This window comes from Xenopus laevis, chromosome 8S (genome assembly GCF_017654675.1).
Source record: "Xenopus laevis strain J_2021 chromosome 8S, Xenopus_laevis_v10.1, whole genome shotgun sequence".
Taxonomy (NCBI): domain Eukaryota; kingdom Metazoa; phylum Chordata; class Amphibia; order Anura; family Pipidae; genus Xenopus; species Xenopus laevis.
Genome location: NC_054386.1, coordinates 19,831,434 through 19,847,107, shown reverse-complemented (window position 1 = coordinate 19,847,107; position 15,674 = coordinate 19,831,434). Strand labels below are relative to the sequence as shown.

Genomic DNA, 15,674 nt, shown 5'->3' with positions numbered 1-15,674 from the left:
GCGAAAATTCAGCGCGATCAAACTATTTTGCTGCCGGTGTTAATTTGGTGTCTGAATTGTCACCGGCATCAATTTTGACACCCGCGAATTGTTGCCAGCGTCAAAATTTGCGTTCCGTTCGCAGGAAGCAAAACGGGACAAATTACTATACAGGTATGGGACCTGTTATCCAGAATGTTTGGGACCTGGGGTTTTCCGGATAACGGATCTTTCTGTAATTTGGATCTTCATACCTAAAGAAAATCATGTAAACATTAAATAAACCCAATAAACTGATTTTGCTTCCTATAAGGATTAATTGTGTCTTAGTTTGGATCAAATACAAGGGTTCTGCTTTATTATTACAGAGAAAATTACAGAGAAAAAGGAAATTACTTTTAAAAATTTGGATTATTTGATTATAATGAAGTCTATGGGAGCTTTCTGGATAACTGGTGTCCAGATAATGGATCCTACACCTGTATTACTTTTATACAGTGCTAGATGCTCTGGCACAATATGAGTTAACAAATGTTACAGAACAAAAGACACCAACTCTTCTAATATTTTAAAGTACAAAAACAGCACTGTACACTTCTCTCCACGGTTACCTTACCCCTGAAAATCTTTAAATAAATGTTTTTTGCACAAATATTCCAAAAATTACATTCTCTTTACTTAAGCAGTAAATACCGTGAGCTTTTAAAAAAAAATGTAAGATCAAACTAAATCCATAAAATTGTTATACAGCTAATAAGCTCAAAGATACACATTAAGGGTAAGTCCACACTGGGCGTTTTGGGGAGATTTGGTCGCCTGGCGATTAATCGCCTCGTTTTTGCGGCGGCCAATCTCCCCAAATGCCTTCCCTCACTCTGTGCTGGCTAAAATGAAAAAAACGCAGGCGCTAATCACACGCGGCGATTTGTTTTCCGAAGTCGTCCGTAGAACTTCGGGCGACTTCGGAAAATGAATCCCCAGTGTGGCCTGACCCTTATACAATCCTCGTGTTCTTGGATGAATCACACTTTAAACACTATAGACAGGCCAATTCTGACAGGGAAAAGAATGTTTTTAACAGAAGAGGGCCAATAAAACATGACAGTATTTTATATACATTTCAATATAATGTAGTATTATCATGCCCTTGTAAAAACAGTTTTCTTCAGAAATGTTTATATATAAAAGGCATCCATTGTGCAACCTGTATATACCCATCAATGTCAGATAACACATAGGGGCAGATTTATCAAGGGTCGAATTTCAAAGTAATGGGAGTTTTTTTGAACTCCCATAAATTTAAAATTCAAATAAAAAAAGACCAATTGAAATTTATTAAAAAAAATCTAAGTTTTTAACTTCGGGTGAATAGGCTGTATTCAAATCGTTCGAATCTAAGTTTTAGCGCATAAGATCGAATTCGAATCAAAGTATTTGCCCAAAAAAATTTGATTTTTCAAAGTACACCAAATGACTCCAAATAGGTTCTAGGAGGTCCCCCATAGGCTAAAAGAGCAATTCGGCAGGTTTTAGATGGCGAATGGTCGAAGTTTTAAAGAGACAGTACGGGCAGATTTATCAAGGGTCGACGTGAAAATTCTAATTTTTAGATTCAAATTTCGAGGTCATTTAAGGGGCATATTTATCAAGGGTCGAATTTCAAATTGAAAAAATTTGAAATACAAATTCAAAAAGACCAACGGAAATTGAATCGAAATTTTTTTCAGGTCGAATAGGTCCGTTTTCGATCAAATAGGTCCGTATTCGGCCGAATTCGAATTGTACAAATCGAAGGAATAGCTCATTCGATCTAATTTGATCTAGCTTTTCCCACAAAAATAGCTTGAAATTTGGATTTTTTTCATTCAAAAATTCAGCTCAACCCCTTAGTGTACTTCGACTAGGGAATAAAAGAAGGGGTTTTTTTTTTAAATACTTTGATTTGAATTTGATCAAATACGAATGCAGCCTATTCACCCAAAGTTAAAAAATCTGATTTTCTTTTAATAAATTTTGGTTGGTCTTTTTTTTATTTGAATTTCGAGGTGATGAGAGTTTAAATAAAACTCTCATCACTTCGAAATTCGACCCTTGATAAATCTGCCCCTACATGATAAATTTCGATATTCGAATAGTTGATTTTTTTTTCAAATTCGAATCGAATCTTGGCCTATTCGAATTTTTTTCTTCGAATTTTCACTTCGATCCTTGATAAATCTGCCCCATATTATAGAATACAATGGTTTTTAATACATAAATGTACTAAACAATGATCATATGTGAATCATTAAAGGAAGCCAAACATGCTCAGATATGGGAAGTTTGGCAGTTTTTGGCCATACTGCCTAAATATTTATCATTATGGTATTTTAGTAGCCGGTTTGAAAACTATCTTACATCTGGTTGGATTGCAGTTGGTTTGTCCATTTTTTTAAAGGACAAGTAAAGTCTAAAATAGAATAAGGCTAGAAATGCTGTATTTTGTATACTAAACATAAGCATGAACTTACTGCACCACAAGCCTAATCAAACAAATGATTTATGCTTTCAAAGTTGGCCACTGGGGGCTGTCATCTTGTAACTTTGTTAAACATCTTGGCCTGACCCTGACCCTGCACATGCTCAGTGTGGTCTGGGCTGCTAAGGGATCGTCATAAACAAAGCTGCTTGAATTCTGCATGGCTGGTAAGTAAGGCGGGAGCTCCCCCTACTGTTCATAAGTATGATTGTTTCCGTGCAGAGCAGTTAGGGACCATCTGACAATTCCTATCCACAGCAGTAAATGAAGGGAGAATTTCACTGCATACAGTCAGGTTTCTTATAAAAACTGTACACATTTTTTTATTAAAGTATATTGGAGAAAGGTTTATTTTTCATTAAAGAATGTAAAAATGTAAAAATGGGATTTTATTGTTTTGCCTTTCCTTGTCCTTTAATGCAAAAGAATTGTTACTGCCGAGAATATTTTATGTGCAGATGCTGAGCAGGCAGATACAATCTATAAATGTATATAGAGTACTTTAATCTTTTGAGGTTACTGGCCCTTAAAATACAACATTCCAGGCCCAGAACATTGACCTCTGTCTGTCTTTACTGTGCATCTGGCATGTGCAATGAATATAGTGTTTTACACAAAAGATCTTAGAGTATTGGGACTGATATACTTTAAATACCTAGAGCTCTAAAAAAAAAAAGTCAAAAGCACTTTCACACTTTGTTTTGGCTTTTGAAAAAAGGTGATTGCATAGGCACAGCTGAGCTGAAGCAACTTAGAGAGGTGCCATTTTAACTTCTGGCGCAAAGTGGGTCAGTTATCTTTTGTAACCATATTATCTTGGGTCAGGTACTATTGGAGTATTTGGTATCTTACAAAAATGGGCATAACAATACTTTTAAAAGGATGCACGCTTACAGTCGGACATACCTGATTTAAAGGAGAAGTAAACCCTTAAAATGAATGTGGCTAAAAATGCCATATTTTATATACTGAACTTATTGCACCAGACTAAAGTTTCAGCTTGTCAATAGCAGCAATGATCCAGGACTTCAAAATTGTCACCGGGGGTCTCCATCTTGGAAAGTGTCTGTGACACTCACATGCTCAGTGGGCTCTGAGCAGCTGTTGAGAAGCTAAGCTTAGGGCTCGTCACTAATTATCCAACAGAAAATGAGCTTCCCCTGTAATATAAGATGATGCTACAAGGCTGATTATTAAATTCTGATGCTAATTGTACTGGTTTCTGTGCTGCCATGTAGTTATTATCTGTATTAATTATTAATCAGCCTAATATTGTGCAATTTATATTCTATGTGTACTGTATATTGTGAGTGGGTCCCTAAGCTCAGTAAGTGACAGCAGCACAGAGCATGTGCAGTGAATCAGCAGAAAAGAAGATGGGGAGCTACTGGGGCATCTTTGGAGACACAGATCTTTACTGCTAAAGGGCTGTGGTTGCCTTGGGCTGGTACAGAAGCACAAAACATAATGTTCAATATTTATAGCTACTTCTTTAGTTAAGCTTTAGTTCTCCTTTAAATGATACTGACAGTATTCCATTTATATGTATATGTCATTCAGAAATCAGTAGCAATGCCTTTAAGTCCCAAACATGAGTAAACCCGTAAACACTAATTTAGTAGCAGCAACATCAATTATTTATTTCTAGTACCCCACAGTGTTCAGTTTAGTGCAGTTTGAAAATATTGTTTTATTGGTTGTGGTCAGTAGTAAGTAGCAGTGGATAAAACTGTCATGCTTAGCATGCACTTAAAAAAAAAGTTAGAAAAAAAATCTTACAATTCCATTCTTACACCAACACATTTGCAGGCATGCTAAAGTGATATCATTATATTAAAGGCTCCTTTTATAACAAAGGGAAAACAACTTCTTGTTGGTGATAATTCAAAACCATAATAAAATAAGGTCACAAACATGGAGCTGCTCTGTAGAAAAGGGAGTAAATATTTAGGGGCACATTTACTAAGGGCTGAATTTCGAAGTGCTAAAATGCGAAAAAATCCGAATTTTTTTTCCGTTTGAATTTACCTGTTTTCGATCTAATTAAAATCGTTCGATCGATCGTAGAAATCGTTCGTTCGATCGTAGAAATCGTTCGAATCGAACAATACAAACAATTTAATCGATCGATCGATTTTCAAAAAAAAACTTCGACTTCTAAAAACTTAGTCAAATATTGGCTATAGGGTCTAGGAGGTCCCCATAGGCTAACATAGCAATTCTGCAGGTTAAAGGTGGCGAAGTGTCGAATTCGAAGCTTTTTAAGAGACAGTACTTTGATTTTTGAATGGTCGAATATTCAAAGTTTTTTCAATTAGAATCGAATTTTGGCCTATTCGATAGTCGAAGTACCCAAAAATTACTTCGAAATTTCGACCCTTAGTAAATGTGCCCCTTAATGTCTTCCTTCAACTGCCGTAGTTTCCTGATATGACTCATACATAATATGACTATTTGTGCCAGTTCATTTGGGGCATTCGTGCGGTAGCCTTTAGAGCGAGATGTAGCGCAAAATGGAGAATACCATTTCGGGCCTATTTATGATGCTGTGTAAAACACTGTGTAAAAAATGACCAGTGATATAGCAGCCAATCAGCAATTCCATTTCAACAGACACCTAAATGTTAGAAAAAGACATCTGATTGGATGCTATGGGCAACATCACCATTATTTCAAATTATAACACACTGTTTTACACAGCATCATAAATAGGCCCCTTTGTGTCAACTGTTTGTGTTGAGAAACTCCTGGAACAAAAGTGATTATTGTGATAAATGAGGAAGAAAGTGCTCCAAAGCATGTGCAACTACCATATGTACCAATTTCATTAAAAATAGAAAACAAAACAAGTAAAAAAATTTATCTCAGTATTTTCTGCTACAAACTCCGATCAAATCTGCTCTGTTTTTTTCCGCTTATTTATTATTACATTTTCCCGAAAATTTGCTTTGAGGGAAAAAAAAATCGGACTTTTTCATCAGATTTTCACGATTTTTTCGTGGTTTTCACCCGAAAACTTCGGGGTATTGCCTGAAACCCAGCGCACATCAAAAAATCATTGGGACTTCTCCCATTGACTTCTATGCAACCTCGACAGGTCTGAGATGCCGGATTTTCAGATTCTGACTTTTCCATCCTCGGGATTTAATAAATTCCGAAAAATTCGGGATTTTTTAAAAGTCAGATTATATTAAAAAAAAATCACAAATTTCTCGTGATTTTTGCATTCGGAGTTTAATAAATAACCCCCTTAATGTTAAATAGCTAGGGAATCCATACTTTGTCGAGACACGTGTAGTAGCCGAAAGAAGTTTAGTGTTTTTATTAGGGATGCACCGGATCCAGGATTCCGGCAGGATTCAAATTTGGCTGAATCCAAATCCCAAATTTTTCATATATATTTGGTCCATGGACTCTAAACACTTCTTAAAGGACATGTCAACCCAAAAAAATATATATATATTTTGCCTAACAAAAGAAAACTTTGCAATATACATTCATTACAAATTTTCATTGGTTTTTAAGTTATTTGTATATGTATTGCAATGGAAAGCAGTGTTTGTGTCTTACTATTCTCTGCCCTGGTGGCTCTTGCTTTTGAAACAATGTAACTTAAAGGGATTATGTTATGATTTTTATGATGTTGTTTTTATTTCTAAATTACACTGTTTACACAGCAAATAATCCACACACACCATGTAAAATTTCATTCCTAACTCAACAAGTGTATTTTTTTTAGCTGTAATATTGGTGTGTAGGCGCCATCTCAGGTCATTTTGCCTGGTCATGTTCTTTCAGAAAGAGCCAGTGGTGTTTTCTGGCAGGCTATTGTTTCTCCTACTCAATGTAACTGAAGGAGTAAGTAACAGTGGGACATGGATTTTTAAAGTGCTGTTCTTATATCTACCAGGGAGCTGTTATCTGGTTACCTTCCCATTGTTCTGTTGATGGGCTTCAGTGGGGGGGGGGGGAGGGAGATAATATCACTCCAACTTGCAGTACAGCAGTAAAGAGTGACTGAAGTTTATCAGAGCACAAGTCACATGACTGAGGGCATCTGGGAAAATGACAATATGACTAGCCCCATGTCAGATTTCAGAATTAAATATAAAAAAATATGTTTGATCTTTTGAGAAACGGATTTGAGTGCAGAACTCTGCTGGAGCAGCACTCCAGTTTTGCTGGAGGAGACTGGATTTTGCAATATTTTTTAAAGTAGAAGGTTCTTCTAACTTGGGGGTGCCAAAAGTTAGCCCCCCCAAGTGATCGGATGTATTACCTGAAACTCCTGGCCAGTGCTCCTATCAGAAGAAAACTGCACTGGCCCGGGATTCTTCCATCGAGCACCATAGCAATCCGCTTCTGGTTTCTTTTTTCTCGCAGCTGTGCATGCTCAGTACTGTGAAAAGCCAAACTTTAACGAAAAAGTTGGCTATTTCGTTCTACTGCGCATGCGTCTGCCCAGGGAAATTTGAAGTTAGAAGAAGCAGGAAGCTGATCGATCCGTGGTGCTCGCTGGAAGAATCTCAGGCCGGTGCAGTTTTCTTCTGATAGGAGCACCAGCATGGGGTTTCAGGTAAGTACATATGATCACTTGGGGGTGCCTAACTTTTGGCACCCCCAAGTTAGAAGACCTTTCCTTCTCCTTTGAAAAGTAACAACCAGAAGTTAAGCTAATACTACATTCAATAGCACTTACATTTACAAATAACATTTAAAGCACTAATCATTTTTTATAAATTCATATTGGAAAGTTGCTTATTATTGTGTTATGTTTTATTAGACAAAAAAATATATATACTTTTTTGGGTTAACATGCCCTTTAAGAAAACAGATAAGCAATTGAGAAAGGCTTTCAATGTAAGAGGCTTCAGGACTACAGTATGTGAAAGACTCCTGGTCACAAATGATCACAAAAGTATGATTATTTTATCATTTGTACTGAATTATTCGCCTGTGATTTTCTTTCTTTATCTTTTTGACACCTACAAACAGGGCCGGATTTACATAGGCCCACTGCCGTTTGTCTCCCCTGTCCCCTCCCCTTTATTCGTGTACATTTTCATCATCTGGAATGGAGCAATGGGGATTGGTGCATGGGAAATTAAAAAAAATATTGGATCTCAAACGCATCCCCAGTGTTTTTGAACCAATGTGGGTGTGGTTGGGCAGCACGCCGCCTCCCTAAAATCCTGCCGCCCTAGGCCCGGTGGCCTTTCCACTAATCCGGGCCTGTCTACAAACTTTGGGCTTCATTGCATATTTGGTCTACCTATATGTGTATGCAGTAGCACCGTATGGTGTCGTTTTTATACTATTTGCAAGTACGGCAAGTAAATGCCTGTTTGCTGGCTTGAGTATTGTACCATTAGGGTAGGGGCAAACTGGCAGATTTGGGGAGATTTAGTCGCCTTGCGACTAATCGCCTCTTCTGCGGGGCAACAATCTCCCCGAACTGCCTTCCGCCTGCTTGAATGAGAAAACGCCAGCGCAATGCACTCGCAACGCTTCGATTTCCAAAATCGCCGAAGTTTCCTCATGAGGCAACTTCGGGCGATTTGCAATTTCGGAATTCGAAGCACCACGAGTGCATTGCGCTGGCGTTTTCTCATTCAAGCAGGCGGAAGGCAGTTCGGGGAGATTGTCGCCAAACAGAAGAGGCGATTAGTCGCCAGGCGACTAAATCTCCCGAATCTGCCCGTCTGCCCTTAGCCTAATGATATGTGTAAAGTAATTACTTCTAAGGTCAAATCTGCATATCAGAGACAGCCCTGCATTGAGAAAACAAGCTGACCTTATGTTATTAACTCCAAAACATTACAGATAATAATGGCAGATATGCCATGAGTCTGAGATGGTTAAAACTGTGGTTCTAATATAAAATCAGCTTGTTTTGTAAGCATTGTTACTGTAGATAACCCAGTATTTTGTTTACATAAAGGCACAAACTAACACAAATATTCTTTTCTCCTCCCCACTGGAAGATGCACATCCACATGAAAACCAGCACATTTTAATTTATTGCTCAAGGAAAGTCTGCAGCTATATTTGTCACATAACTGCTGGAGATCTGAAAGTCTTACTGATTATTTGCAAAAAATCCCACTTTTCTCATGTCCAGCTCAGGAAGAATCAGCATGCAGTACAAAAGCAGCCAGAGCAGAAAGGTAGTGTAGATGTTCAGAAATAGGCCAGAAGAAGGCGTATCTGCAGATTCAGCTGTGACTTTTTCAGTCAGACATGTTTCTGCAGTTTTCTTGGAACTAAAAGGAAAGAAAAAAAATGTTGTAAAGCTATAAAAAGCGTTTTGATTGCCAGCTCAACAGAACACACCTTCTCTGTACTCCCCTAATGATAAGCAGTACAGTTCATTGTAGAACCCACTCCAGACTTATTGTGCAACAACAACACCAAACAGTATTTACTCAGTAGACTAAGGATTCCCAAAATGTCTCTAGCCTCAAACACATTTTGCCTGGTACATGTAATAAGAATTAATTTTGATCATTTTATCTTATTATCTTATCATTGCTTGCCAAAGCATTCGGTGTGGAGGCAGGGTGTAGTGCAACTGTAATAAAGTGCTATGCACAATAATTGGGCACCAGTGGTTTTTTATGCTTAACCAGAGTTTATTCAATAGCTTTGATCCACACAGAAGTTTACAGAAATCATCAAAAACACAGAGGATAGCATATAATTACAAGCACAAATGATCAGCTTAGTCCCTGCAGGCAAGGGAACATGTACAGCAGCAAATGGAGGTACACCCAGCTTTCAGCCTTTTACCTAAGAGTCTGTACACTTAGTCCCTACTTCTGGGCTATTAGTACCCGGGATTTTAATCCCTCGACTCTCCTCGTCAGAGCCTTAGGCTGCTCAACTAAATAACCTGTCTGTCACTCCTAGAGTGACCTATTACAGAGTATAGCTTTTCCTTTACTAGGCCTAATGTACCTAGGTTCCACTACCCATTCCCTTCCTGCCTGCTTGGTAAGGGCTAAAGCAATGGAACCAGAGCACATGGTTACCCAGGGCTTTATACTATCACACAGTGCCATCTACTGTATACTGTGAGAAAACCAAGGGGCATAGCTTAAGACAGAAAAATGAAATAGGTCCCCCATTAAGACCCATTTAGGCGTCTAGAACACTGGAGATTTGCCTGCCAATATTAATTAGGGTGGCTAATTTACCAGATCCCTACACATTTATTAGATTTAACAGACAATACTGTTGTCTATGGAGACAAAGGAGAACCAAACCCTTTATATTAAAATCCCTTACCCTACATAGACCCCCTCCCTGCTCCCCCCCAGCCTAGGTGTTACCCTCGGTAAATGCCCCTAACTCTTTAATTACCCCTTGTTGCAGATTCCGAGCATCGGAGTTCACAGGTGTCATCTTCTTGTCTTCGGTAACACCTAGGCTGGGGGTGAGCAGGGGGAATCTAGGTAGGGTAGGGGATTTTTAATATAAAGGGTTTGGTTCTCCTTTAAGGGATGATTCATACTAGGCAAGTCACCTGACACATCTGTGGTCTGCAGAGTTGGTGTGTAAAGGACGAATACTCCTTTACATAATGCATTACAATACTCAACTTATAAGCATATATATGTTTTAACAAAACAATACCAGGGCTGGCAATCATATACACACAAAGGATTTGAATTACTTTTGTCATCATAAACTCACCTTATATGATCATGCTGTTCTTTAATATTCCTGGTGTTCGGATATAGCAAGACTCCTAAGTTCTAGCATAAGAAAAAATGTAATGTTATTTTCTAATGATCCTGAATTGAAAAACTTGCTGCAAGTTGCTTCATGGTAATGTCATCATATTTCTTCTGCAGTATTTAAAGAATAACAGTACTAACCTTCTTATCCGGAACACAATCTTTTCGTCGATGACATACAACTGTACCTTCCTCAATTTCTCTGAAAGAATCAAGGAAAAATGTATTGAAGTTTAAGGGAACATAGTTTTTAAATTGTCTATAACACACATTCCTTGAATTTAAGGAATGTGCTGTATGTCATCATTTTATGCAGATACATTTTTTCTGTTTGTTAAATAAAGCAGATAATGTTATTTATTTATCTTTTGTTTCCTTATTTGCACTTTCTACCTACCTACCTATAGGAGACTTGTTTTTAAAGGAAAACTATAACCCTGAACAATGAAGGTGTCTATAAAAATATATTGCATAAAACAGCTCCATCTAAATAAACCGTTGTCAGAAAAATCAACTTTTTATGAAATATAGTTTTTTGTGCAATATTCCTAAATAGAAAATTGCAATTTTAAGTAGAAAGGGCCACCTCCTGGGATCATGCGATTCAATGTGCACACAAACAAACCAAGGGCACACATACATGTTAAGTCACATGAGCCAAATCATGGATAAAGTTCTGTCTTTTACTCCCGCACTTCTTCCTGTTACAGTTAGAGCTGCAGTATTTCTGGTCAGTGAGTACACAGACAATCTCAAAATGGTGGCTCAAAAGAAAATATCTATTGACATATATATATAAATTAGTTTCTAAGATTCTTCAGTGGGCCACTTAATATGATATAAACTTTCTGTGGGTTAAATATTAAATCCTGGGGGTATCGTTTTTCTTTAAGACCTGCTTTCAATGTTTCTTTTAATTGTTGAGGCCCTAAAACTTTGCATTATAAAACACATATTTTGAACGTTTGAATGCGTAATTAGAAATCTCTTTTGTGGGTTTCCAGTAGCAAATTTAAACATATAAATAAATGACATATACAAAATCTATGGTGTGGGCAGCTTTACCTAGGAGGGCCAATTACTTTGTGGTTTTCTTCTTTTAGCTTTAGTTTTGTGTCGTCCACTTTATCATCTATTCGCAGAAAATCTTCTTCAAGCTCTGCTTTTTGGGAAGAAAGTTTTTTGGAACTTTTCGCATTATTCTCTGCTGCTACTCTTTTGCCTTCCTGAAGTTCAGCAATCTGAAATTAGCAAATTACATTATATAAAGGTACATGAATTGTGAAGTATACCAAAGAACAGCTATATTTTTATGTTGGTTTCTAACAAAGCACAGAGACCAGGCTTGACATTTCCTTGTCATACTCTCCCTTAAATTAACAGTCCAGAAAGAAAATTCATACACACTGTAAATATTCACACAACTTACAATATTAATGCTCATCATCACCATAGAAAGAAAATCACAAATGCTCTGGCTCCGCTGCAGTAACTTACCAAAAAAACAAAGGATCATTTTGCTTCCCCCACAAAGAATGGCCGCTATTTCCTTCCCACCACCATAGTACTTGCCCAACCCTGGAACATCAAAGTCTTCCTCCAACTACGCTTCCCACTTTTACCAGCAACGGCTTTGATAAATGCCTGACAATAGCTTACTTCATGCTACCCCACTTATGCTGGCCATAGACGTGCAGATTTTATTCTTTGTGCAGTCTAACAATCTACCATTAACCATTCAGATTAAAATATGTAAGTAAAATAAAAAATCAGACAATGTTCTGGCCATTAATTGAAAGACAGCAATCGTACAAAAGTTATGCCCAACAAACAGCAGTGACAGTCACCCAGTGATATCATCATATAGGCAATAGAGTTAGGCTCATAAATCTTTGGACAGAGACAACTTTTTTCTAATTTTGGTTCTGTACATGACCACAATGAATTTTAAATGAAACAACTCAGATGCAGTTGAACTGCAGACTTTCAGCTTTAATTCAGTGGGTTAAACAAAAAGATTGCATAAAAATGTGAGGAACTAAAGCCTTTTTTTAACACAATCACTTCATTTCAGGGGCTCAAAAGTAATTGGACAATTGACTCAAAGGCTATTTCATGGGCAGGTGAGGGCAATTCCTTCATTATGTCATTATCAATGAAGCAGATAAAAGCCCTGGAGCTGCTTTGAGGGTGGGGGGGGATTGTATGTGGAAGATTTTGCTGTGAACAGACAACATGCGGTCAAAGGAGCTCTCCATGCAGGTGAAACTAGCCATCCTTAAGCTGCAAAAAAAAAAAAACATTCAAGAAATTGCTACACTATTAGGAGTGGCAAAATCTACAGTTTGGTACATCCTGAGAAAGACAGAAAACACTGGTGAACTCAGCAACCAGTGTGAACTCAGCAAAAAGACCTGGACTTCCACGGAAAACAACAGTGCTGAATGATCGCAGAATTATTTCCATGGTGAAAAGAAACCCCATCACAACAGCCAAACAAGTGAACAAAATGCTCCAGGAGGTAGGCGTACCGATATCAAAGTCTACCATAAAGAGAAGACTGCATGAAAGTACATACAGAGGGTGCACTGCAAGGTGCAAGCCACTCATAAGCATCAAGAATAGAAAGGATCGATTGGACTTTGCTAAAAAAAAAACCTCTAAAAAATCCAGCACAGTTCTGGAAAAACATTCTTTGGACAGATGAAACCAAGATCAACCTCTACCAGAATGATGGCAAGAAAAAAGAATGGTGAAGGCGTGGAACAGCTCATGATCCAAAGCATACCACATCATCTGTAAAACATTTGGGAGGCAGTGTGATGGCTTGGGCGTGCATGGCTGCCAGTGGCACTGGGACACTAGTGTTTATCCATCATGTGACACAGGACAGAAGCAGCCGAATTAATTCTGAGGTGTTCAGAGACATACTGTTTGCTCAAATCCAGCCAAGTCAGTCAACTGATCTGAACCCAATTGAGCTGAATTTCACTTGTTGAAGACTAAACTTGGGACAGAAAGGCCCACAAACAAACAGAAACTGAAAGCCACTGCAGTAAAGGCCTGGCAGAGCATTAAAAAGGAGGACACCCAGAATCTGGTGATGTCCATGAGTTCAAGACTTCAGGCTGTTATTGCCAGCAAAGGGTTTTCAACCAAGTATTAGAAAGGAACATTTTATTTTCAGTTTTTTAATTTGTCTAATTACTTTTGAGCCCCTGAAATGAAGTGAGTGTTAAAGAAAGGCTTTAGTTCCTCACAATTTTATGCAATCTTTTTGTTCAACCCACTAAATTAAAGCTGAAAGTCTGTAGTTCAACTGCATCTGAGTTGTTTCATATACAATTCATTGTGGTAATGTACAGAACCAAAATTAGAAAAAAAGTTGTCTCTGTCCCATGATTTATGGACCTAACTGTACATGCAGAGATCTTATCATTAGCCGACGTAAATCTTTTAACCTGTCCGATCGACTAAACGACCGATATGCCATGGTACAAAAAATGTCGGGACACACACACATTCTGAAAATAGTATGGATGTAAGTTTTGTACGACTGTATCTTTGTGCCTTTGGCCAGCTTTAGGTGTTTGTCTGCTTTTTGCTTCTCCCACCTAATGGCACCACATATCTGACTTTACCTTCCTAGTCCTACCTCTTTGCTCTAGTGCATGCCAATGCAGTGCATACTATGGTCAGGGAAAACATAGGTTTTATTTTACATCTTTGTTGCATTGTTTCATACAACATATTTTTGTATTTTAGTTTAATTTAAAGTTTCATAGCAAGTGTCTGGAGATTCTGTAAAGAAAGGCAAGGGAAGACATAAGTCTGACAGCCTACAGCTCCCAGTACTGTAAGCACAAAAATAATACCTAACCTAAAGACATAACCTTTTAAAATGTTTTTCAGTTAAAAAATACTTCCACAGTTACCAATTATGGCTGGTGTGCCTCTGCAGATTTACCTGAGTGTTCTCTGTGTGACTTGGCTCCATTGCAGAATTTCTGGTCTGAGTTTGAGATGTTGGTTTTTGGCTAGAAGAGTTGTTTGGTGTTCTCAAATGCCTAAGATCTTGTGCTTCATCCACGAACCCTGAATTAAACACCTTACCTAGCATCTCTTTATTACATGTCTGCATGTAGTCCTGATAATAAGATTCTATTACATCATGATCACTTTCATGAGGAAAGCTAGATGTTATGTTGCTACTTACGGATGCCCCTGGAGAGTCTTCAGCATAGGCATGCAAAACATCTGCAATAGGGACATTGTAATGAGGATAATAAAACAGATTGTGAGGAATAACCGAAATCACAGATGAATCTGCTTTGTCAATATTGTCTGGTTCTTCTGTCTTTTCTGTTAGAAGACTTTGTACATCTGTGTCTGAAATTGAATCTACAGAGTGCCCTTCATTTATGGATTTTCCTTTGGCAGCAGTTGCACTATATGGTTGGAAAACTGTCATCTGCTTTGCACGGTTGCTTCCTGTGGCATTTGTTGGTAGAAGATGTGGAACATATTTACATGCATCATCTACATTATCGGTGTACCCAGGTGAGAGAACATTGCCATTAGTGGACATCTCTGATGAACCTTCTACAGGACCCTTCCCTAGAGAAGTCATTGTCTCTGAATATGTATAACTTGATTCTTTGGACACTGAAGTGGGTTCCTTACCAGTAGCTGTATAAGCATCTATAACTGAAAATGAGTCTAAATCAATGTCTTTTTTAAAGCTATTATTTGTAATAGATTTGTATAGTGTATCTGAGGAAGACACGGGGCGATTTTCATCTGAAGAAGTAAGATGGCTTCCATTTAAGATCAAAGATGGCTGAATAAGAGTTTCTTTGTCTTCACTGGTTCCATCTATGCCACTGAATTCTTCCGAAGGACTTTCCATGGAGGAATCAGAATGATTTGAGGGTATCGCTTCCTGCCCTAAAATACTGTAGATTTCTCTTGTAATGACTCCCTTTGGGCTCTGGTTATGCTCACTCATTGACTGAGACCAATCACTTGTTTTTCTATGAGAATCAGAATTATAATATTCTGCAATTAACTCTTCTGGGTAATGATATTGCTCTGGGTGAGTAACAGGCGAATTGATTTCACTCTGAATGTCAGATTCTTTGTTCAAAGTGATAATCTTGCTTTCCTCCTCTGCTGGCCCATCTTTATAGTGCACAAATGTAGATTCCATGGGAAGAGAATCCAGCTGGTCAGAGAAATCTTCCTGAAATGCATGCAACATATATTACTGATTGCAAAATAGTCATGTAATTATTGATTTTGCAGGCAAACATTTACAGATGCAAAATTGATATACAGTACCTTTTACTTGATAATAAATAAACTTTGTGAATCCATATTAATGGCAAAATAATCCTGTTGAGTTTAATTAATGTTTAAGGGGCAGATGTATCAAGGGT

The 15,674-nt window shown here is 37.8% G+C and overlaps 1 protein-coding gene across 1 annotated transcript in view; it reads right to left on the bottom strand.

The window, feature by feature from the left end:
- Nucleotides 1-8,496: 8,496 nt before the first annotated feature.
- clmn.S (calmin (calponin-like, transmembrane) S homeolog) overlaps nt 8,497-15,674 on the bottom strand; it is an 87,520-nt gene continuing 80,342 nt past the window's right edge. Inside the window, exons 9-13 of the mRNA XM_018232402.2 lie at nt 14,204-15,478; nt 11,302-11,477; nt 10,378-10,438; nt 10,193-10,254; nt 8,497-8,760 (exon numbers count right to left, since the gene is read on the bottom strand). Coding sequence (XP_018087891.1) covers nt 8,577-8,760; nt 10,193-10,254; nt 10,378-10,438; nt 11,302-11,477; nt 14,204-15,478 — 1,758 coding nt within the window. The 3' untranslated portion in view covers nt 8,497-8,576. The remainder of the gene's footprint in view (nt 8,761-10,192; nt 10,255-10,377; nt 10,439-11,301; nt 11,478-14,203; nt 15,479-15,674) is intronic.